The sequence below is a fragment of the Nipponia nippon genome, unplaced genomic scaffold (assembly GCF_047370975.1).
Source record: "Nipponia nippon isolate SJK-2023a ecotype South Korea unplaced genomic scaffold, ASM4737097v1 scaffold_1, whole genome shotgun sequence".
Taxonomy (NCBI): Eukaryota; Metazoa; Chordata; class Aves; order Pelecaniformes; family Threskiornithidae; genus Nipponia; species Nipponia nippon.
The window spans coordinates 108,911,808-108,936,371 of record NW_028262290.1 but is presented as its reverse complement, the minus strand read 5'-3'; the positions used below and the strand labels follow the sequence as shown (position 1 = coordinate 108,936,371).

The following is a 24,564-nucleotide window of genomic DNA, read 5'->3' as shown; positions in this document are numbered from 1 at the left end:
AAGAGAAAAAAAGAGAGAGTTTCATGAAGGGCATTACTGTTAATATATTATAACGGAGATTCAGTATCACCGATTGCTTGTGAACAGGTAAGAAAGGAGATCCACGAGTTGGACACATGAAAGACCAAGAAGTGACACAGGCTGAATGGCATTAATAACTCAGTTGATATAATTGAGCTTACAGAAACTTGGTAAAATATGTGTAGAAGAGATGGTGAGATACTTCCTTTAACTGCACAGGTCCTGAAGAACACCTTCATTTGTGGCATACATCATCTGGCAAAACGGAGTAGCTGGATTTGTTTATGACAAATCAGGCTGCTGCTTGAGAATTCTGCCTGTGGCCACTCGTCTGGCACAACAGGTCTATACCAGACTCTCCACATTCCCCAGGGGATTTCAAGGACCAGCGAGCATGGGTGGGTTAAGGCTGCATGCAGTAGCTTGCACACCTACAACACATGGAAAGAACTCCCACGCAACCCCGAATGGACAGGAGGGTCTGGGACTTCACACAGAGACATACCGACCCCTCAGACACCTACTGAGTCCTGCCTTGGTGCTCTTTTAATTGCTTTGAAGTTTCGGCTGATACCCCGGGTACAGTGAATACCTTACCAATTTTATTCCGAGTTCCCAGGTTCCTCTAACATAAAGGAGACAGACAGCTCCTCCTTAAAGAAATTCACCAAGCTGACAGCTAATGAGACTCTCTGCCTGTGGCATCATTGCCACAGAAGACTAATTCCAGATCTTCGACTGCTCTCACTTCACACTGAAGTACCTCCCCCAGTTGAGGAAAAACTGCTGGTGGCTACGAAGAGGAGAAAAAAGTACCTTTTTTTACCAGAGAGGCTTCCTCTTTTCCCTGCCCCAAAAGGAATGTGATAGCTGAGAACGGGCTGAACAAGGTGACCTCATTATTAAGAGCCTAAGGAGAGAGATCTGCTGCAGTGCAGCTTTTAGATGTATGTATCTAAAAATCTTTACATTGCTGTGAGGTAGGAAGACCTCAGACTCATAACGCAAGGGCACATTTCATTGACAACACTGTGGTTACTAGTAGAGAATTCTGCAAGCTAATTATTATTCAATCTGATAATTTATTCTTTGATGAGAATAAAAGGATTCCCCTCTGGGTGTAGCTCCTTCTTCTCCCTCAGGTACCTGACATTGCTGAAACTGAAGGCCATAATTCAATTAACAATGGATGGGAACTCTTAATGAAAATTAACCATTCAGAAACAGATGTTGATGCTACAGAAATGCAGATGCTCCCTATGAAGCATCACTGGCTGTCATGTGGATGGGAAAATGAGGAGACATCTTAACTTGGAATTATACACCAGATCTGCAGACCACAATTCAATGAAGTGCTTAAGCACATGCTTAGATTTCATTAATCTGCTTTGCCATGTGCTTAAATTTATTCTGTACCTGTAACATTACTAGCCAAAAGATATATGCTTTCACACTAGTAAAGCTTCCCTGATTGCTAAACCACCTTTGGATATCTGTGATTTCTTATGGCATATACAAAAGCAATGCCTAGATTTCTGGATATAGTAAATAAAAAGTGAAATTGTGAAACAGACTCCATGGCTGGGGCTGGAAGTAATGCTAACCGTTTGCAAACCGGCGCTGTTGAAAGGCTGGCCACAGACCACCATGGCTCATGTGACTCATGGTTCAAAATGACTAACGTGACCGCCGGGCTTCAAGTTTAAAAAGCAGGAAATGAAGGCCAGTTGGAAACACAACGCCTACATAAGGTCACACGTTGGCAACTTTTGAAAGTTTTATGTTCACTTTTTTTGGCAATACAGTTGGGAATAGAAAGTCAACATAGTGAGCTCTGTTTCTAACTGTCCCCCTCCTCCCCATTATTCCCTTTCGGAAAGCTATTGCAGAATCTCAGCAGATCAATGATTAGGGACTTCTTTTCTAATTTCCGATGGAAATTTATCCATCACTGGTTTAAAGCAATTTACTCTTGTTCTAACATTGGCCTTGAGCTTAAACAGACTGTTTATCTCCCTAGCATTTACTCCTTCAGTGTATTTAGAGACAGCAATCATTCCTCCTTTCAGCACTTTTTCTGAGGTGTTACACAAGAGACTAAAACAAATCTCCCCTTGTAAGGTAACAAAAACATGAACAGAGATCAGAGTGGACAGAACTACTATTTCTGAACATGGCCTCGTAGTGTTCTGTATCAGGAGATTCCAGATTCTTCTCAACAGACACTTGTACAATGGCTCTGACACCCGTGTTCAACCTATCTGTGTCTCCGCAAGTGTCCCACTTAGGTGGGAAGGGGTCTCGGGAGGTCATTGAGTGCAGCCTTCCAATCGGCTTTTGAACGCTGCCATGGCTGGAGATTCTCTGGGCAATCTATTCCTGCACGTAATTATTTTCATAGTAGAAATTTTTCCTTATAGTTACCCAGAATCTCCTGTTCCAATTTAGGACCACTGTCTCTCATTCTTCTGCTGTGCCCCTCAGGAATAAGCCTGGCTTCGTCTTCTTGATAAGCACCTCACAGATTCTGGAAGATTGCTATTAGGACTCCCCAAAGCCTTCTGTTCTCCAGGCTGAAGAAGCCCAGTATCCTCAGCCTCTTCTCACTGCGCATATGCTCCAGCCCCCAGCCATCTTGGTGACCCTCCACTGAACTTGCTGCTTTGACATTCAGAGCTGCCACTCACAGGATCCCTTCTACTGTGAACTGCTCATTCCCAAAAAGGGCCACCACTCTCCTCTTCTTCCTTGCCTGTGTTTCCCAAAGAGCTGCTATCTCCCTATCACAGATCTCCAGCCATATGAGCTACCCCACCACTTCTCAGCTATTCCAAAGATTTCACAGTTCTGTGTCCATACATGGAGCTGTAACTCCTCCTGTTTGTTTCCTAGGCTTTGTGTACAGGCACTTGAGATGGGTTCTCTTTTGACTTGTTTTATCTTTCCTGAGGGCACTCTCACTCCATTTCTCTGCCCCTTGAACTAATCACCCCTAACTGCTACTCCCTCACTTAACTGTAAGCTGTCATCACCATCCTCTGATATAACCCAGTTTAAAACCCTTCTCATCAGGTTGGCCAGCCTGTTGGCAAAGATGTTCCCTCCTTGCTTTGTCAAATGGATCCTGTTTCTCACTAGCAGTTCTCATTCCTCAGAGGAACCCATGATCATAAAAGCCAAAGCACTTCTTGTGACACCAGCTACAACAGACAGCCGTTAACTCACAGGTTGTGTCAGCATCTCCCCCTCATCTGCAGGATTAAGGAAAACTCTACCTAGGCTTGCATGTAGGCTCGCCTTTGCCTAAAGAGCTCTGCAGTCTGTCTTTGATTTACTCCGGATTTCCCTTGGCAGTGTCACTGGTGTCCATGTAGGTGAGCAGCAAGAGGTAACGGTCCAAGGGCCAGACAAGCCTTAGCAGTCTCTCTGCAACATCCTGGATCCAGGCCCTTGCCAGGCAACACAACTCCTGTGAAAGCATGCCTGGTCAGCAGATGGGTGCCTCTGTCTCCCGCAGAAGGGCATCTCCAATCACTGCTACCTGCTGCTGCTGCTAACGCTCAGAGGGTTCTCCCAGAAGGAGCCGGCTCCCTTTCGCTGGCTATTAGGGCATGTACCAATTCTGTAAATTTAGATCTGAGGATGGAGAAGGAGCCTTTCTTCTTCTGCCAAATCACAAGCTTCCAGACTCGTTTTCTTGCTTTTACAGGAACACATTCACTCCAAATACCTTGATTTTAGGATTAGGAGTAGGAAGCCCATGTTCCCATGAAGGTCATTGGTCCCAACTGCACTGTTGCAAGTATTTTTGATTGCAGTTGACATAAGACTGACATACACATTACAGCCTTAAAAGACACTGAAGAACTCCATACCTGATCACCATCTCCTCTTGGTTTGTTCTGTTACAGCAGAGAGAGAGTGCTGAAGTAATGTAACCGGTTGTTACCAACATGAAGAAAATTCAGACTGCAAAGTAAATCACTTCCCATGGCAAAGCTGAATAGTTCTAGCTAAATCTTGTTTATCAGGGTAGTACAGCATTTTCCCTAGAACCTCAGATATTACCAAATATTATCATCCTTCTACACTGATCCTTTTTTAACAATAAGTGTAAACGTAGAAAATCCATACAGTTGACACCACTGCCCTGGCAGATACAGAATTAACAGTGATACTGTAAGGGATTGGAAAAGCCAAAGCGATTTCATAAAGGGACTGAATTTAAGAGATAACATATTTTCAAATATAACTGAGGCCAGAATATGGATGCTCACCTTCTGCAACTCAACTAATGCCAGTAACAGATGTGAGCAGAAAGGACTATTTTTAAGTTTTCCTCTAAAGGAATCTATCAACCCTTCAGGCTTGGTCAATCGTTAAGTATTTAGCATTCTGATTTTTTTTTGTTTTTGTAGTAGATAATAATTTATCACCTGCTATCACTTCAATTTTTACTGCCATTTACATTCAGTCTAGGAACAACAATATTGATTTTCCCTGCTATCTTTTTAATTGTATGCAATAAAATATTTTCCAGACATTCATTTTCTTTCCCGAGGAGGCTCTGTCACAGATTCAGACTTCTGATACCTGTTAGTTTCCCTACAGAACTTTCTGTAATGCCAGGGAAGGAGTGAAAAAAAACCATACCCCCAAACTATCACTGAAATCCATTTAATACTCAAAGATGAAAGCTCTTACTACAAAACTTTGGTGAAATTCACCTCAAGCAAGGCAGTAAGATTCCTTCAGAGAGACAGTGTCACTTACTGGGTAGCACAGAATCCTAGGACTTGAGAAATTTGGGCTAACACGATAAAGCTGGACAAAGAGTTATAACTCAAGGGTGATGCGTAGGCATGCTGCAGTAGACATCACCCCAAGAGTTGCCAATATTACGCAGACAAGGCCACTTTGGTACAACTGCAGAATCAAGAGGAAATACTGCAAGACCCAAGAGAAATAGATGAAGCCAGAAGGACAAAAGGGCATTGATGAATTAGTGCTCCATAGAACAGAATTGTAACTGCTGGGAAGAGATAAATCCTGGGAAAAATCTTCAGGGCAGCAGTGGCTGCTTAAGTTAAAGCAAGAATATTTTTTACAAAACTAAACTAAAAAATTAAGATATCATGATGTGCCGAAAAAAGACAGTTGATGTGATCCAAGAAAAAGCCGGGGGGGGGGGGGGGGGGGCGGGGGGGAGAGAGGAAGGAAAGAAGAAGAAACAAGATTAGAAAGAGAAAATAAGATCTTGCTGCATGATGATTAATTACTAAGGGGAGTGGCTTCTGATCAGACAAGTCACAGAAAGTGTTCATAATTATCCCTCTAAGTCCCCTTAGTCTTTTATGTCTAATGGTTAACCTTGAAACTTCAAAGCATTGTATTACTCCCTCTAGGTGTCAGGTGGTAGACAAATATTTTAAACCACAGCAATAATCAGAAAAATACTACAAAATCAATCTGTAAAGTACCAGTCTATGACACCTTCATACAGACAAATGTTTGAATAATTTTTCTTCTTTAAAGCAGAAGAATACGGCATCTGGTAGAAAGCTTATTAAATTATGTACCAAATACTTAATTCTGTTGATCAAATTTGGAATCCATATTAAGTCTTTTAAAATGCCTTTTCTTTGTTTGTTTTTTTGTTTGTTTGTTTGTTTGGGTTTTTTTGTTCAAAAATCTATTCACAAAAATCTTGGGAATTCTTTAGTTTGCCACAAAATCCCCATACGGGATCAGAGTCCCACCTGGAAAAAAAAACAAACAAAATTAGAATGAACACATACATGCATGCACACTCCAGCTTTGTCCTCTTTAGTTATGGAAGAAAGATTAAATGAACACACAGCAAGTGAAAATACTGCTGTGGTCTTCCTCAGCTTACTGCTATCACCAAAACAGGAGAAAGTTTTACCAGCTTCCCATTGATCTCAGTTTAAGCATCAGCTCCTACCAAGAAGCAAATGTCAAAGACAAACGTCATATGTTTTGCTGCTGATCATTTAACGTAAAGAAGGCAACTTGGGCAGCAGAACAACTGTTTTACGGTACAGCAAATTCTTAATACCGTATTGCACACAAAAAACCAAAGTATCGGAGCACTGCAGGAAGAAGTTTGTTAAGGGTGGGGATGAAAAGAAGGATGAAGACTTCAAAGGAAACACAAGTAATTGACACGTTTGGGAAAAAACCCAGCTCTACGAAAATTAGCTTTGTAACAGAAAACTTCTCGTGATTTCCATAAAGCAGCAAAATAGATATTATCATATTAACAAGATCATATTACAACAGCTAGCGGCAACAACAGAGAGCAGGAACTTCATTGGAAGAGCTTTATTTAGGGTCAAGATCTCCTAGATGATCATCCATCAGCTGCTGTAGTAACTAGTTAAAAATCTGGACAAAGACCGAAAAATTTTGAGCGCAGAACCATTGAAACTTACCAAACACCAGATATTGATTCAGAATCAAACTAGATGACTCCAGAATTTAGAAATACCTAAGTAATCCAATTAGACTCCTTACATCATCTTCTCTTGCAGACAGTCATTAAGATGTGAATTTAAAAACAGCTGTGTGATTAACATCCTGCTACAGAGTACTACTTGTTTCTTAAGAATTATGAGCAGATGAAAATCTCATTTAGTAAAGACTATTCTTTTTCACTTGGCAATGATGGTTTGGTATTTTCCTTTCCTCTCTGAAAGATAAGTATTTTTTTTAAAGTGGTTACCTGCAAGCTAACAAATTGACTTATGAATCTGTTGTAATCTGTTTGTCTAAGCAAAGGCTGTAGGATAAGACTTAGAAAAAAAATATTTTGCATATGTCTTCATTATACAGAAGTAATCTGTAATTATTAGATGTCATCCTCTGCAAAGAAGTCCATGAAAAATCCACATAATTCCAAATATTTCATAAAGTTGATGCAGATTGCACTTTTAACTGATGCTAAATAAACTGCTTGAAAGGACATGAGTGTTTCAAAAGCTAATTATTATTTCTAAGATAAGCTTTGTGTATGTCATACTACACATTTGCTGATGCTGGAATAGAAGTAAGTCATAAAGAATTTAGCTGTTAAGAGAAAATCCTACTAAAATTTTCCTTTTGTAACAGTGAGAAGCAAGATAGCAAGTAAATCTTCCCCACGTCAAGATGTGATTGACAAAAATGAATTAAATTTGGATCACTGATACCCACTAAAACTCAGAAATCCTGTGGTAAACATGAAGCAACACAACTTCATAGCCATAAATTACCATGAAATAAACCTGAGTCACTTGGACCTGGAGCCTTTTGAAGGTCCCATTTACACAGGCCCACTACAAAAACACATTCTAAGAATGACTGAATGATCATTAGCCCAGCTGGATTTTCCCAGGGAAGAAGAAAAACAGAGGCTATAACTCTCAGAGTCTTATTTTAAGAAGAGAAGTTGACCTGTAACCAAATCCTCAAAGTTTCTTACCAAAGAAGGAAACTAAGGCAGCTAAACTACCAACATAGCAACTTTTTTTTTTTTTTTTTCTGAGAAGCCATTTAAACGTGCTACTGAAGCTCTGGTAGCACAAAAACCCTTTCTGCAAGGATTTCTGTGAAAGAGTCAGGCTCCCAGAAAAGGGCTTGAGTAAGACTTTTCCACTGCTAATATTTTTGATGTTGGCAGTGTTTCTGTCCAACTGAATGACTGGCTTTCCCATAGAAAAACCCACAAAAAGATGTATTTATCAAAGAACAAGAAGTGGTGTATTTGTGAATTCCATAGACGCTCATTCAAGTGATCTACAAGGAGCTCGGGGCACAGAGACTCACTGCTTTGTCAACGAGATTAAATTCCAACAGCGCTCTTTGAGAGCAGATACCAAACAGGAAAGACAGCCTTTCAGGACAATAAATATTTTAAGTACTAAATATATGTTTAAATATTTTGTTTAAATATTAAATATATGTTTAAATATTAAATATATGTTTAAACCCCTTCCTTGGCAACTGGGACTTTTTTGCAATGGAATCTATCCACAAAATGTACTAATAATACAGGAAAGGGAGACATTAAAGGTTATCACCAAATTTCCAGATTCCAAAGTTAGCCCCAGAAGACGCACATTCACTAGATTTTCTCCACTGAGTGACAATGCAAGTCAGAGCTCCTTCTTACGCCTATGAGGCGGTACAGAACTGATCTGATAACTCATTCTTGAAGTCCCTGCGAAATTCAAGGAACTGGCTGCCAGAAGAAAATGCAGAAGTTAAAGGTATATACCCAAAACTTCCCATTAAACTTTATAAGCACGGACACAAAGCAAACCAAATAACATTGGCATAGAGAATTGCAGCAACAAACTCCAGCAAAGTTTCCAGTCTTGCACCTTCCCTCACTTGTATCTATTGCAGTGTCCCCATCCAGGAGCAGATCTCCGTCTCTAGTCAACTCTGCCTGCATCTGTAAAACAGTTCAGGTAACACTCTCTGGACCTGAAGCCAGCTGGCACAGCACTGCTCATACGCATATGCTATTCTCTCTTGTCCCCAGGACAAGGCGGTACCCTCCAAACGCTTAGTAAGCAGTTACCGGCCTGTGCTAACCCCAAACTGTGCCCAGGCACTGTCTGTAAGAATGATAGCTGGCTCCCACTAAAACTGTGCTTGGGACTATTCTAACTAATTAGCTTCACAGCCCACTGTATGGCAATATTTATGTTAATTAAGGGCCTTATTAATGCTGTTGTTACTATTACCATAATACTATGTTCCACCTCGGTGCAGAGCTGAGAATGTAATGGCATTTTGTAAAAAACTAAACGAGCCTCACAGTACCCATTCAGAGAAGGACGTGGGTTTTATCCAATTTACAAACTAGGAGACTGAGATCAAAAGCCTATATAATTTACTTCTCTTCAATGAAAAGGTAGTAGAGAGCCAAGAATAAGGGATGGGACTCCTGATTCTTATTGCTCATATTTAGCTGCTGGACTACTATCTATGATGTTAAATTATTCATCGTTTCTCACAGGGAAGGCAGGCATGCACTCACAAGAAAAGCTGTGTGCAAGAAAAAGGGTTATCGAAGCATTAACACACTCTTTCAAAAGAGTTAGCTAACTGACAAAAATATGCTGCTGTAACACATTTTCATGTGTAGGTAGCAATCCTTCTCCCCTACATCCCAGGGCTGGAATCCTGCGTGGGGAACACTGAACTGCTCAGTATAATGTAAAAGACAGGCCTCATTAACTCTTGGACATCTTCTCATTTCTTGGTCATAAATCCTATTACCTTGTATTACAAACTGCCATAAAACTCACAGATAAAAGATAATTTATGCTCAGTGTACAGAAGCTAATGTTTCTGTACTCCTGAGAAGCACACTACCAGAAAATGAGAAAGTATGTATGTGAAACCTTAAGCCATTCATACTGAGCATGGCTAGCATGATAAGCATGACTCTAAGGGCCTAATGCTCTTCAGCCAGGCTATACTCTTACAGTAATTGATATTACCAAAATTTCAAGCAGAAAACATTATAGACCGTTGCATAAAATATCCTGCTTATAAAGAACGATTACTCTTTATTAAGAATTCAGGCTTTCCTCCCTCCCCCCACTTCAGAAAGAAATATGATGGCTATTCAGTACAGAGATACTTTTTCTTCCTTTTTATTTTCTTCTCTTTTTCTTTTTAAAATTCCAATCATCACATCAGAAAATGCTTCAGAGCAAGCATCACCTCCTGGAATTTTTACACAGTCTCCCTATTTCTGACTCCTATCCTAATTAGTGTTCCATGGCACACAGAAACTAACAACCCTTGGAGCTGGCAAAAATCAAAGGCAGCTCAATCTCTTATTTGCTTTTTCTCTGAAGCAATTTAAAAACTTCGGACTTCGGCACCGATATTAACTGTGTTGGTTATCTCCTCAAAGGAATATTTTGCTTTAGTGAAGACTGAGCAAAAGATGCATTAAATTTAGGCTGTTTGTCATTAGTTTTCCTTTCCCATTCAGACAAGAGAAGATCTTTCACTGTCCACTTACAACTTCCGTAGTTACAGACTATGTTCTCATTGCTTGGACCCTTCCATAGGTGTACCTCATTTCATTCCTGCTTTCTTTTCTTAAATACTTGTTTAGAAATTTGACCTATATTGGAATTCATTTATCTAAATTTAGATACCTACAGTGTATACCTAGATCTCAGCCTACCACCCAATTTGTCCATAGAGTCCACGGAGACAAACATTTATGGGGTGTAATTCTTCGCATCTTTTTTCTCCACCTCTCGGCACAGTTCATCCTTACAGGTCAGAAATTAATATAAAAGTTTACTTCCTTGCAGTTTTCTTCACTTTCCATGCAAAACATTTTTCCCAATATATTTCAAAAACTTGCACTGTCTGTCCATCTGTTTCCCACGAGAGGCCTCAGTACTCAAAATGCCAATTACACTTACCTTCAGTACTTGAATAATTTTATCGGCTGATGAAAAAAGGCTTTGTTTACCTGGTCCTCCTTGCTTGGTAGTCTGCAGTAGATTCCAAATCGGGCATTGTCCTTGCTCTCTTCCTCTGTCACCCTGAAGACTTTTAGCAAGTCTATAAGCCTGTTTCCTACAACACTGTGGACCTTTACAAGTGTGTTAAATATTGATGTATTTCTTCTGCTGTACCCCGCTATATCAACACTGTAATAATGTGAAATAACTCTCTTTCAAAGCAATTACTTAGTAGATTTTATAGTGTACTTAGGTATGTACACAGTCCTCCTCTTAGTTTCTGCATTACTAACTAAAAATCAGACAGCTTGACTTGTTATTCCCCTTTGTATCCTTCCTAGGGCTGTTTATGGGATTACTAGTTTCTCTGCTCTATCCAAATATTTTAGCCTTTGCCTGGGTACACATGATAGAGAACCAGTACTAGTCTCCCGCTATAGTGAGCGGAGGGCTAATGTTATTTTGAAGCAAAAATATGGTTACATTCTTCTTCCCCAAGAGAGAAAGGTTTCAGATCTACATTTTAGAGAAAAAGCATGATGCTCTTAACTTTAACATTTGCATTAGCATTTGAATCTCAAAACCCTGCTTCATTTGTTGCACAGTTGCCAGACTTGCATTTCAAAAAGTCAGTGGGTCTCCCACTGTGTTCAACTCCCTCCTACCTTGATTTTAAATTACAAAGGGCAGAGGGGAATAAAGAGAGAATGCCATGATTGTGGCTGTTTACAAGAGAAAAATATCACGCTGAACTCTGTACAAAAAGAGTACTTCCAAGTTTAGGATCCTCCTTTCTTTCTGTGTATAAACTACTCACTCGATTTTTATCTAAACTATGCAGGATTAATATTATCACCTGGAGGTACCACGACAGTTGACTGAAGATGCTGACAGTGGCAAGTTTAAACCAACAATGAAAAGCAATTTTGTGTCAAAGTTAGCATTAAGATGGTTTAAATGGCCTGCCCCCTATATCTGCCCTTTATTTCTGAACGCTAGAAACAGCCTTAAGTTACAGAAGTCAGTTACTGGTAGTGCAGACTGACAGTCAGGAACAGCAGAAAAAAATAATATCCTATGGAACGCTCTCCACCAACAAAAACGTATTACATGCTTCTCATGCGGCATTGTTAGAATCAGAACATAAAGAAGCTTCCAGCAAGCCCAAACAATTAGCAACCTCTCATTTCTGTTTAAATGCAGAGATTATCATTTTTTTTTCCAGTTGCAAAGGGTTTAATTATTCATTGAAGATTTCTGAAAGCAACCTTAGGCATGGCATTTTAAAGCCACTTATGGAAAAGATGAATGAAAAGAATTAAAAGTCTTTCCAGTCCAAGTAAGTGTTTTGTAAACTAAATTGGGAATTCTCCATATTATTTTGCTTTTCAGTATGTTCTTAAAAATATCCTAAAACTCATTTACAGCGCTCAGTGAAGTATCGTACCCACAAGTCAATCACAAGCGAGTTACTCCTCACTTTCAGATTTTAACCACAGTTATCCTTTAGCCCTCTTCCCCCTCACTCTGCTGCCTCTATCCATTCAGCTGTGCAACTAATGATCACAGTCATTTCTCATCACACTGGCAAATGAGCTCCTGTGCCTACTATCTTTCCTGCAGACACAGTGCTTCAAAGTTGTTAATACAGCATCTGCCCCTGTGGATTTAAATCTATAATCTCATAGAACCTTATTAAAGCTTTTCTCAAATTACAATGAAGCACGTGTGGTGTGGAGTTTTGTCAAATTTATCTGTGAATGTTATTTATTTTAATGAAATAAGCTTTCCAAGATAAAATGGGAAAGTTAGTTAAGCTTCTAGAAACCCTGACATCAGAAAAAGGTGTTTCCAAACATAAATGAATCACTGTTAGAGAAGACTCTTTGATGCTTAGATTTGCCTTTAATTGAAATTTTAGAAGCAGAAGCCCAGCAAGATCTTTTGCGTGTGTTGTTTCATGAATCAATAAATGGAATAACAGACCCAAAAACCCACAAAAATAACACATCTTAAATAAATTCCCTCGTTGATGCTAGCTGGATTCCCATCATAATGAACTGCACCACTGAGACCACGTAAGAGCTCTGCCTGACGTCTTTGTCAGGAACTCCCTTGTATCTTCCTCTTACATCTTTCTTTTGTTCCTCTTACTGCAGACATCCTTATTGCTACTCAACATGCAAAAGGGCTGTGTGCTGAATTTAAACTTACTGGAATCTAATTTAAAAGTTTAATTTTTTTTTTCCCCACTTATAATCAAAATCCTCTATTTACCCCAATTCAGTTTTCATACCTTCCAGATTTCTATGCTCCTCCCCTTTGAAACAAATCTATCCTGAACAAATTAAACACAATCTTTTCCAAGGCAGGAATGCAGAGCCCATCATTCGCTGTCCACTTCCCTGCAATATATTTTATATTTAGGCTCTGACCCTGCAGAACACAATTAAGAAAAGGGTGGGTGGAAGGTCAGGTTTAGTATGAAGTAACTTTTCACAACACTTACAGGTTGAAGCAGGCAAATCAGCGAGCACTCCTGGATAACTATCACTGGAAAAGGAGTGATATTTGCTGCATGAAAAAGCGTTTCCACTGATGCCATTATTTGGTCAAAGCGTCCTCCAAGTCCGCCCAAAGTCACAATCACATCGATCTAAAAGATAAAACAAGAACAGTCACCAAGAAAACCTTCAGGCATGATCTCTAGACCCTGAAAAGCAACAATAGAATCACTTTGGGGAAAAAAAAAGAAAAAATAACTACTGACTACACAAAAGCAAATGTCAAATACAGTTATTTACTCCCATTACCGATAAATACCATTATGTGATTTTTGAGGCTGAGTATTAAAGCTTGGTAAATTCATGGCCAACATGTGGTACTTTTAAAAAGGACATAACTATTCTCCCTAAAATACAGGCCAGCCTTTGCAGGTACTTATCTGCCTGCCCTGAATATACAGAGCCTAAGATATATCACTCCACATCTAAGCCCCTCAGCTAAGTGTGGCATATCTGAGCCTTATTATCTTTCATCCCCAGATCTTAACATTGTTTCAGTATTATCCTCACAGTTTACAGAGCGAATAAAGGAAATTTCAAGTTAGGGCCATTGTATATCGTTCTCATTCCTGCCACACAGCATTTTAATGTACAAGCAATCCCATTCACAGGCTGGCTCTACTCAAGATTAAAAGTAATACTGAAGTAGGAGGTTCCACCCCAAGCAACTGGCACATCATCTCCCAGCTGTCAGGGACAGGGACAGGGACAGGGACAGGAGCGCTCTCCTGTCCCAGTCCCAGACCCACAGAGAGCACCGCCTGACTGCTTGCAATAGGCCATGGAGTTGGACTGCTGTTGCTCAATTCTCTCACACTCCATCAAGCCTCTGAACACTTTATTTCCTATAAGCAGAAAGGAAGCATTTAAAAGCCTTGGTTAAGAGCTTTTGGGTCCTCAGATAAAAGGTCACTGAGTGCAAAGTATTATTATTATTACTACCATAATGTGGATCAGTTATGTTCAGTAATTGTATTTTAAAAAGCTACCACTCAGTAAGTCATATCTAGAGCCCTAACACACTGCAGCAATAGAGTCTTTAGAAGCTGCCTTGGCAATGGCCATCTGGTAAAGTTTCCAACTTTATAGGGCTCAAGTCTATGGCCACTGTGATTACATGAAGTTTTACTCAACCCAGGAGCCACATAATGGTGCTCTGTGTATCTGGAATGAGGTATTAATAGCATCAGCTTCTATTTTTATTACCAGGGCTAGGGCTTTACGATTCTGCTGAATATTGATTTGCATGAAAATTAAGCTCTTTTCCTTTTGGTGAAGAATAATACCGTCTTTCTCATCACCATCAGGAAAATACTTGAGAAGCCAGACTGGATCAATATAACACATTATATTGGCAGCAAACACTGAAACAAAAAAGCTATTCTTGTACTGCAGGCAGTATGTATTTTCTGTGCAGATTACAGATCACAGATCACACAGACCTAACATACAACCAATAGAATACGAACGGTAGGAAAACCTATCCTTAAACAGGAGACAAACCAGGAAAAGCTAATGGCTAAGCTTATACATTTTCCATTTTATTGATCCCAGTGTAGAAACAAACTGCTCTTGTTTGACTGGTGATGACTGTGATTAAAAAAGATGGATCAATTATCTGAAAATAGTACTACTAAAAAGACCCACCCACAACAGTTCCCTACCAGTAAACTAGCAGTAAAAATGCCCCCCACCCCAACGGGGGCCATGGGGAAAATGTGCTACATTAACCTGGAACCACAGTGAAGTTAAGGTGACTTTGCAAAGAATCAGTAATCCACATATATGTTGCTTTTCTTGAGAGCAATGGGACTGAAGCTTAAATATTAGCCTAGCCTAGCCTTCAAAAAGCTGAGAAACTACTGTGTTGTTTCTTGGTATATATGTCTCATCATACATGAACTTGTTTGTTTTGGCTTTGACTTTTTCTACAGCTTAAAAGGTAAGAATGAAGGAAACACAGAGTTCCCTCTGACTTGTAATTAAAATGATGCAATAACATTCTCAGTGTGTCTTCCTTCCCTTGTAAAACTGTCAGTATGTCAGGCAAATCCTGCTCTGTTATTCACACACATGTACTTATTGCAAAGCACAGGACCTATCTGAAACAACGAAGTGCTCACTGACTGCATCTTTTTGTGATAGAGATTGTCAGAGTACTGCAAGTTGAAGAACAACATAACAATTTCTGTATTTTAAAGTATGACAGAAGTGATCCTGAAGTCCTACTCTTTATTCAATAGCAACAGTGCAGTGACCTTGTGGATTGGTGCCCAAAAAGTAAGAAAATAAAACCAATCTAGCACGGAGTAGATCTGCTGAAAAGGCGTTCACAAAACAGAGGTTTTGGGTTGTGGCATGTTGGGAGAACGCTAATAAAGATATCTGAAAAGGGAATGTAGCTATTATTTAGGGTTTGCATGGATTGTGAAACTGAAAAATACAAGTATGTGACAGGTACGCAAACAAACCCAGCTGGAGTATGAGAGGAGCAGGCAGAGAGAAAAGCTAAAATTCTGCACTTCTGTGATGGCTGACAGTCCTGCCTTTCACTATATAATCTTGGCAGCAGTGACAGGCATCCAGACATTGTAGGACTTCTAAAGCCTCTGTTTGAAGGTCTAGGTATACGCACTTTGTTTATTTAACAAAAACACAGAGAGGCTAAGCCCAACAAAAACCTCAAGAGCCTTTTAATCCTAAAGCTATCACCTCTGTTAAAAAAAAAAAAAAAACAAACCACAACACAAACTAACAAAACAATCGGTTCCTTCCCTGCAATCACTGCTCCTCTCGCTCTGCCAAGCACTTAAGAAAATGGATGTGCCATGAAAGCACATACACGACTCTTGGTCATTCCAGAACCTAAGACAAAGTGAATATCAAAGCACAGGACATTTATATATTCCTACACTACAGCCAGGAAAGGCCATACATTTTTCTACTATGATTTCCTGTATAACACAGGCTACAGAATTATACTGTTACTGCTAATCAGCCCAGCAGGTAGCATTTGACTAACACACTGTACTTCAATTGAAATGTCCATGCTTCACTTAAATGTCCTGTCACCAGTCCCCTTACACAATTTGTTTTCACACGGCGCCATTCATTTCCTGAAAAAAGGATAAAAAATCCTAAATAACTACAAAGAAAAACTTAGATCTTTGCAGGCACAGTGCAGAGGGCACCGTATTCTCTTAGACTATCTATAACCTGACTTAAACATACTGCATAGCATCTTTAAAGGCGAGAGAGCTTTAATTTAGAAAGAGTTGAAGATCTAAGGGTGGGATTCAGTCATCTTTAAACAATACATCTATACATTAGTATCTCTTGAAAGAGTTTTAGGAGTCACTACCAAACAGCAGGGTAGTTAAAAGGAGAAGGGAAGCATAAAGAAAGACTTTGTACTGGCAATTCAGGGATGTACTTTTTCCTTCCCCCCTAAGCTGTAATTTAGAGGGTGCAGTAACCAAGGGGAGCCGAGGCTGTCACCACGAAGAAGTGAAGTTGCTCAGGTTCCTGCTTCCACTCTCACAGAGACTACTGAAATGGACAACTTGCTGTGGACTGTTCGTAGGCTTCCAAAACACTATCTTTCTGTGGGAACTGGTCCAGCTGACGTTCTTCTTTCTGGTACGGATGGGTTAAATACAAAGAAGATGTTCACTACATGATTGAGAAACACGTATTTAAGGAGAAGAGTGAAAGGACACAGGAAGTTGGGAACTGCCTGGGGTGGGTGAAAAGAGTGCAATATCTAGCTTTGTAATGTCAGCGTCGCCGTGACATCTAAGAGCAAAGTCCAAGGCTGGAACTGTCAGCAAAGGATGCCCCCTCTTTTCAAAACTGTGCTCCTCATCTCTGATAAGAAATCTTCTCCCCAGGGTGTGGGTAGGGCTCTGGACAGACAACTCAAAGGACTTTCTTTGACATGAGCTCAGTTTCAGCCAGACAACTTGCAAACAAACGTGCCTAAGTCTCAGAGAGATGGGCAGGTGAAAGGGAACACATTTACTGACAACAACCAGTGGCACTGAATGAACCCCAAAAAAGACCTTCCCTAAAGGTAAAAGGGAAGGCAACAGTAATCAAGATGTTGTAAAAGCTCTGGAGCCATGAATAAACCTCCCTCCCTCTGAGACCATGGAGACCATCCACTGCTAATACCCAAGATATTTCTATGCCAATTACAGGTCAGATATCGTATCTGATTCGAACATAGCTTCCTGTTATCACCTCACTTCAGTGATATCTTTTCACCTTTCACAGCCTTTCTTCATTTCCTACCATTCATAAGCATATTCCTTTAATTTAAAATTTTGGAGGAATATGATATAGAGAATAAAGTTATTGTAGTAACACGCATAGTATGTCGAAATATATTATATGCCGAGATACATATATATTGAAGTATATTATATACTGAAAAGCAAACAATTAAGCAGTAGTGTGAATGCTACATTTATTATTGCTTTATTGCTTTGACACTTTATCAATTTCGACCAGTCTACAAGAAAAGCATTTTTTTGCTTCGTAAGGCAATTTTGTCAGTTCAGGATGTGGTTTGAAAATTCAGATATATCCTTTCTGGTCTCTGCATCAGCTTCAGTACTGAAGACTTTAAAACACAGCAAGCACTTTCCTTGATAACGAATGAGCCAGAGCAGATTTCAGCTCATTCTCCCATGGCCGTATTAGTGCTCTTGGGCTGTTCAGAGCACAGTCATTTTTTTATATCATCCACAAAACTGCAATGTAAATTTAATGAACTATTAAAATCCCACAACCCAATGCTGAATATATAGCAAGATACTCTCCATTTTAGTTGACTATACCGGCTCTCTAGCTCAGTGTTTTACGTAAACGGTATGGCATTAATTTCCTACGGGAATGATATGCGCAGCCACACAGCAGCATCTGAACTTTGCTCAGGTAGAATCCTCTTTACTCTAGCTGGAATTTGCTCGTTGCTTCAGCTATCTGACTCTTCATGGGAACAAGGGCTCTCAGCCAAAGGCTGCCATCCTGTCTGTGTACCTGAGATGATAACCTTCAATCAGCTTCATCACCACCTCACTGATTCCACTAACCTTTATATTATATTGTTCCAGCTCCTTCAAAAAGCATTTGTTGATTCTTATGTTGTCTTACATTTTTACCCAAGTGCTTTCTCTGTTTGTAACCCTGTTTATTTCAAATAAGAGATTAACTCTTTCTGCTAATGACAATAAGCATGCAAACAGATTGTATTTGTCTGCTTAAAACAAGCTACATGTATGATGGTAGGATGGAAAAGGGAAAGATAATCTCAAAATCCAGTCACAGATTTGAGTAGCTGGAAACATTTTAATCTTGCTTCTACTATTGACTTGTGTTTACATCTCTGGTCAAATGACTTGATTTCATTTCAGTGCTTTGGCTTTGCTCTCTCCTGCAGGTAAACGGAACGTTTGAGGGTGGACATAACATCATCTGGCACAAATTTTGTGGAACATAAACTTCATAACCATTGACTTTATTGTTTCTTACTTACAGAAACCTAATCTGCAAAATCCACATGAACTGCTGGACCCCAAGCAATCTGAATTTGACTGCTTGGTCTTGTGGTGAATATTCCTGTACGACCTTGATCAAACAGTACTCCCTGTGCCTCAGGTAGAGTAGGGACAGCAGTAACTCCCGCTCTGCTACTACCGGTCAGGTGGAGCGCAGCTCTACAATTCGTGCTGTGTGTGAGATCAGGGTCACTGGAAGTCCTTATTGCCTCAAATTTTCTGGGTGAAGGGCTTGTCCCTACTCCAGACTGTTACCTTGCTGTTGTGAGTAGGCAAAAGCGCACTAAAACTCTTACAGCAATCTGTTCACTAAGGCTTTGGAGGAAAGTGTGTGCTGGTTTTGACCCTTACACATTTATTCTGTGCATGAACGAGGATTCCAGGACTATCAATCACATGTCTTCTGAAAAATCATAAAATCTTCTCATCTTTTAAAACAGTATGAAAAGACATCCACAAGCATCAAGCTAACCTTTCTGTTCCCACAGCTGAACCACTGTAATCCACAGTCCGTACTGCAGTATTACCTCCATGGATTTGTAAAACCAATCACTGTAAACTATCATATTCCTAAGAAAGCAAGCCCTGGATTTATATTAGCAGCAATGCAAGAGACCCTCAAAAGATTATGCTAAAATGGTCTAGAAAATCTCTGTAACGATCTCATATCCACTCGCATCTAGTGCCAAAAGCTGTGTTTGGCACATGCTGTGCTTTTAATCTCTTCGTATACTGCCTCCAGGAGTAAAAAAAGGAAAAACAAACTAAACCCTCCCATCAACGAACAACTCAAGGCAGGAAAAAAAGCGATCCTATCTTCTTCAAGAGGATCTGTTTGTATTTCACATTTCACTTAACTCTGGCTGTCAGTCTTCAGCAAAGTAGCCTTCCTTCCCCTCCCTCCAACACGCTTCCCTGTTGTCACAGGATCAGCAGGACAACACAACTACAACCCACCGCTTCCCTGCCAGCAGGATCCCAACCCCGCCGTGCTGACGTCTGTCATCCCGTACTCCTCAACCAGAGCCAGCCTTAAGCCTGTGCTGACCTTAACCCAGTCCTGCAGGGTCTGCAGATGGGAAGGGTACTGCACAGGGAAGAGGCTGCAAAGACTCTCCCTAAAAACCTCTGTTATTCCCCCAAAGGGATACAGATCATGATCCAGATCAGGAAGCCTTGCATGGACCGTGGCTCCTGCTACAGCGCGCTGGCAGAGAGAGAGTCTTGTAGAGGGAGGTCCCTGGCAGCTCAGGACCTGGTGGATCAGAGACACTCCAAGTTCTGCCTGCTAGCCCATGAACAAGATATATATCCCTGGACGTACATCAATGGGAGCGTGCGCGCCTCTGCACACCTCCATGAGCCCTGACAACTTCTTTATTTCCTTTGCAGTCCTGTGGTGGGTTAACCTTAGCTGGTGGCCAGGCACCCACCCCAGCTGCTCTCTCACTCCCCCTCCTCAACAGGAGAGGGGGAGAAAATAAGATGGAAAAGCTCATGGGTCAAGACAAGGACAGGGAGACTGTTAATTACCAATTACCATCACAGGCAAAACAGACTCGACTTGGGGAAAATTAATTTAATTTATTGCCAATTAAAAATCAAGTTAGAGAGAAAAAAACTCCAAAACTAAAACCACCTCTCCACCACCATTCTTCCCAGGCCCAACTTCACTCCTTCATTCCTGACCCCTCTATCTCCTGCCTTCCCCGAGCGGTGCAGGGGAATGCGGGGCTGTGGTCAGTCCATACCGGCTCCTCTCTGCCTCTCCGTCCTCCTCACGTTGTTCCCCTGCTACAGCGTGGGGTCCTCTCCACGGGGTACAGTCTTTTAGGAACAAACTGCTCCAGCCTAGGCCCCCCACAGGCTGTAGCTCCTGCCAGGAGCCTGCCCCTGCATGGGCTCCTCGCCACACGCTGCAGCTTTCTTCAGGGCACATCCACCTGCTTTGGCATGGGGCCCTCCACTGGCGGCAGTGGGGATGGATATCTGCTCCACCATGGCCCTCCATGGGCTGCAGGGTGGATACCTGCCCCAGCGCGGGCTCTCGGCAGGCCGCAGCTCCCTCGGGAGGCATCCACCCGCTCCGGCCGGGCTCCAGAGGAATCTCTGCGGGGGGGGAGTGGTGGCGGGAGTGGTGGCGGGAGCCCCTCCTCCCCCCCTCCCGCTCTCCCCTCGGGGCTCGCAGCGCTGCTCCTCACACCTTTTCCCTCTCCCCTCGCCGCCGGGCAGCGCTTTGCCCTTCCTCAGCTGCGCTCTCCCCGAGGCCCCGCCCGTGGCTGAGGGGCTCGGTTGTGCCCTGCGGTGGGGCCGCTGGAGCCGGCTGGAACCGGCTGTGTCCGGCGCGGGGCATCCTCGGCCTCCCCTCCCCTCCCTTCCCAGAGACCCCTGCAGCCTCCCGCCAGCACCTGGGCCCACAAACCCAATACAAGTCCCTACTTCAGCCTAACAAATAACCCTCATTGCTTAACTCATTATTATTTCTATTTCTTTAGAAGCCTGAGACAAACATAAGATGTGTCTCTCAGCCACAAAGCTCCCTTTACTTTTTCACCACACCTTCCTGTGGTTTTGTTTCAGCTCCTGCCCAGGTGCTGGTCCAGGACCCTTGGAAAGCCTGCAAGGGTGGCTAAACAAACCTGTGGTATTTCAAGGAAATGGGGTAGATTTTCTGCAGACAAAGGTCGTTGTATGAAATGCTCCACCAGCAGCCCGCAGGCGCTTAGATGAACAGAGAAGGCCGACTTCAACACTATGAGAGGTGAGATCTTTTCCTGTGGCTTCCTAAACCAGATGCATCTTTTCTTTAAAGCTAATTTTCTGCCTAGTTTTATTTCCATTCTGTCACGTTAAATTTAGGTATCAAATTTTAAGGGAAGAATCACAGATTTTTCAGGGAAAGCATTCTGTACAAAATACAGAAAAGGAAATTAAAAAAATCTCCATTTCCATTAAAGAGTGATGCTATTTATTTTTTTACTTCATCTGAGTAAGAGTTAATGGCTCAGGCACTTTCCCTGCGTATCTTAACATTTAGCAATGAAGTCTGTATAAAAAGACGCCACAAATAATGCAGAGCTGTAGGGCATCCTCATTTTCCTGCAGCAGCATCACAGAGGAGATAATGGCGAAGGAGCCATTTGTGCCTAACTAGGACGAGGCGTTAGCTCTGCTATTTAAAAAGTTTAAACTTAGGTTCACACCGGTCTGAAGATCTCCCAATAGGTCCCAACAGAACAGTAATAGTTTCAGCTGGTCTGAACATTAATCTTCATGACGAACAAGGGGATAATAGCCTGTCCTATTATACTCAAGGGACAGATATAAGACCTGAAACTAAAGACGGAAAATTTTTCCCATGTCTCCCAGGCCCTATTCTATGAATGGTTCCTCTTTTGAGTGATTTCACTGAATACTTGGGCAGTACAGAATTATCATTTTTTTTTCCATGGGAGTACAGATTTGCAAAAAGAAGTGTTGAATTTATACACTTGTTTCTAAGAGGCTGGAGATATACTTATATTGAAGGAAGTAGGTTAGGATCTTGGATGCCAATTTTCCTTTTCAGAGTAGGTTCAGTATTTATAGCAGGTAAGCTAAACATAGCCCGAATAATTTCAGCTTACACCCATTACAGAATCTATTTTATTTTTCTACACTGTCCTCTAGACCATATAAATTTAGCCATGCACTTAAAAAGAAATGAAGCATGATTTCTTAAACTGGAGGCGCTTGTGAAGCTGTAAACATTTTATGCTCACATTTAGTTTGCACAAAATATTGAGCTTTAATTGTTCGGTGCTTAGTTGTTCAGTTGTTTAAAAGGGAAGCTCGATGGGTTCTTTAGGCAAGTTGATGAGACCATCCCCCAAGTCTCCTCCTTAGCAGTGACAAAGTCAAATTAAAAGGTAGCTGATTAAAAGAAGAACAGCATGAGCATCAGAACTAGCAAAGCCTGGTTGCCAGTGTGGCTCTGCTATGAACACCCTTCAACCCCTACCTCTGATAACCGCCTTTTTTACAGCAGGAATACTGTAGGGGCCTTTCAAGTATTAGCAGGCTGCCTCATTTTCACAATATTTGTGAAGAGGTTAATTACTGTAAGCCCTTCCACCCCTTCTTGAACACTGTTGGTGCCAGCCAAGAGGTCCAGAGTTAAAGTGAGGAGAAGTAGAAGCAGAAGACAGTGAGGCCTCAGGGCTTCAGGCTAAACCATTTCTACATAGCACGAGCCACACACTTTTACTTTGCAACAGTCTTAATACCTTCTCTCCCCTCCACCCCCAATACTCATTTCTAGGTAAGCAAAACAAAAAAAAGAGAAAGACCCACCACAGCTTCAAAAGATTTGATCAATATTACAGTTTCACTGTTGCTCTTCTCAAAGGCCATACAATGCTACAAAAAGAGGAAAAAAAAACCCCAAACCCCAGACTCAGTAAGGAAGCGTTCTTATATGCACTACTTTGGTTAAATAAGTTTCCTTGAACAGGATAAAAAAAGCAGCCACAGAAAAAAGTTAATTTGTTGATTCACCTACTGCTTGAAGGACCAGATCACTGCAGTGTATGAAGTTATGAAACTGTTCTCTCTGAAGCCAGTGTTTCTGCACTCACGGATGTGGAAAACTGCTAAAGGTTTGTTTTTTTGTTTTGTTTTTTTTTATGAAACTGTCTCACCAATAGCCAAAACCCTGTCATTTATTCTTGACAAGCATCTCAATTTAGTAGAAAGAAATCATATTTGAGACGTAAAAAATGCCCTGACTATTATAATCTGCAGTTAAAATTTGCTTTACCAGCACAATTGTTTTAATATGCTTAATTATAAACTTACATTCCATTAACTAAACAGAATTTCATAAAAATACTCATAACTTACGGGAGATTTCGTAACACCACAGTATTCATGTGTCAAGCAGAAAAAAAATAAACCAAGTTATTTATAAAATCTCAGGCAACAAACTGAGCTCTCAGTCCTTGGACTGCAGAGAAATTCCTGGTGTCAAAACCTATGGCTGTTCAAGATTTCCTGCTACAACATCCACCTCCAAGACTCTGTCAATGCAAGTACGGCAGAACAGTGGTATGTCAGTGTAGCCCAACCACTTTCCCAGCGTGGAGGCAGTTACATCAGCAATAGCTGCTATCAGGGGAGCTGTGCTCCTGTAAAGCAGAAGGGGCTGGAGGGGGGAGGAGAATCACCCCTCCTGTCAAAAATAGTTATAAACAGGACAAAATTGGTGGTTACAAAGGGAACAGTAAATCGCCTGTAGTAACCTCACATTTTCTGTTTCAAATATATTTAGCCTTTGACTAAGTTGGGAGAACAGTAGCTTGCTTCCTTATTAGCTTCCACAGTCTTGGCGAGCTCATCCTTGATCTCTCCCATCCCCTGAACTGCCTAAAGAAACAGTGGTTTTTTCCCTTGTTCTTCCCCTCCCAAAGCTTGATATGGGCTTTATCTTTTTTAAACAAACAGACAAAAATGAATGTATTCTCCAGAAATCCCACTCTGCTTCTGCTTTTTTCCTTTACATTATCTCCATAGACCAAGCACAAGCCCCAGTAGAGTATACAGGGATTACATAAGAGAATTTCTCAGTATGTGATGCGCTGTGTTCTTGCAAACACACATTTTGCATGAAATTATTCTAACACAAAGATACTCAGTGTGTCTTGATGCCCACAGCTATAGCGGAACAGGCAGACAGCCTGCTTCCTTCACATGAAATTAGGGTGTTTCTCTGCGGGAAGTGGCAAATTCTGATATCCTGTATTACAAGAAATGTACTTTGCCATACCTTTACAATGGGAAGCCTTAAAATAATCCAACAGTAGGAAAGATGTATTAGATACTTCATTCCTGGACGGTGGATTTGGACCTTAGAGTCAAAATAGTCAGTACTCAAGG

The 24,564-nt window shown here is 41.2% G+C and overlaps 1 protein-coding gene across 12 annotated transcripts in view; it reads right to left on the bottom strand.

Annotated features, from left to right (window-relative positions):
• TPK1 (thiamin pyrophosphokinase 1) overlaps positions 1-24,564 on the bottom strand; it is a 306,307-nt gene that overhangs the window by 97,223 nt on the left and 184,520 nt on the right. For 11 of the 12 annotated variants that reach the window (XR_015706569.1, XR_015706568.1, XR_015706576.1 and 8 more), the window contains one exon: positions 13,036-13,182. The exons of the other annotated variant lie outside the window; for it this stretch is intronic. Coding sequence is in view for 8 of the 11 variants with exons in the window: in XM_087766368.1 (XP_087622494.1) it covers positions 13,036-13,182 (147 nt within the window). In the remaining 3 variants the exon portion in view is untranslated. The remainder of the gene's footprint in view (positions 1-13,035; positions 13,183-24,564) is intronic. 12 annotated transcript variants of the gene reach the window in all.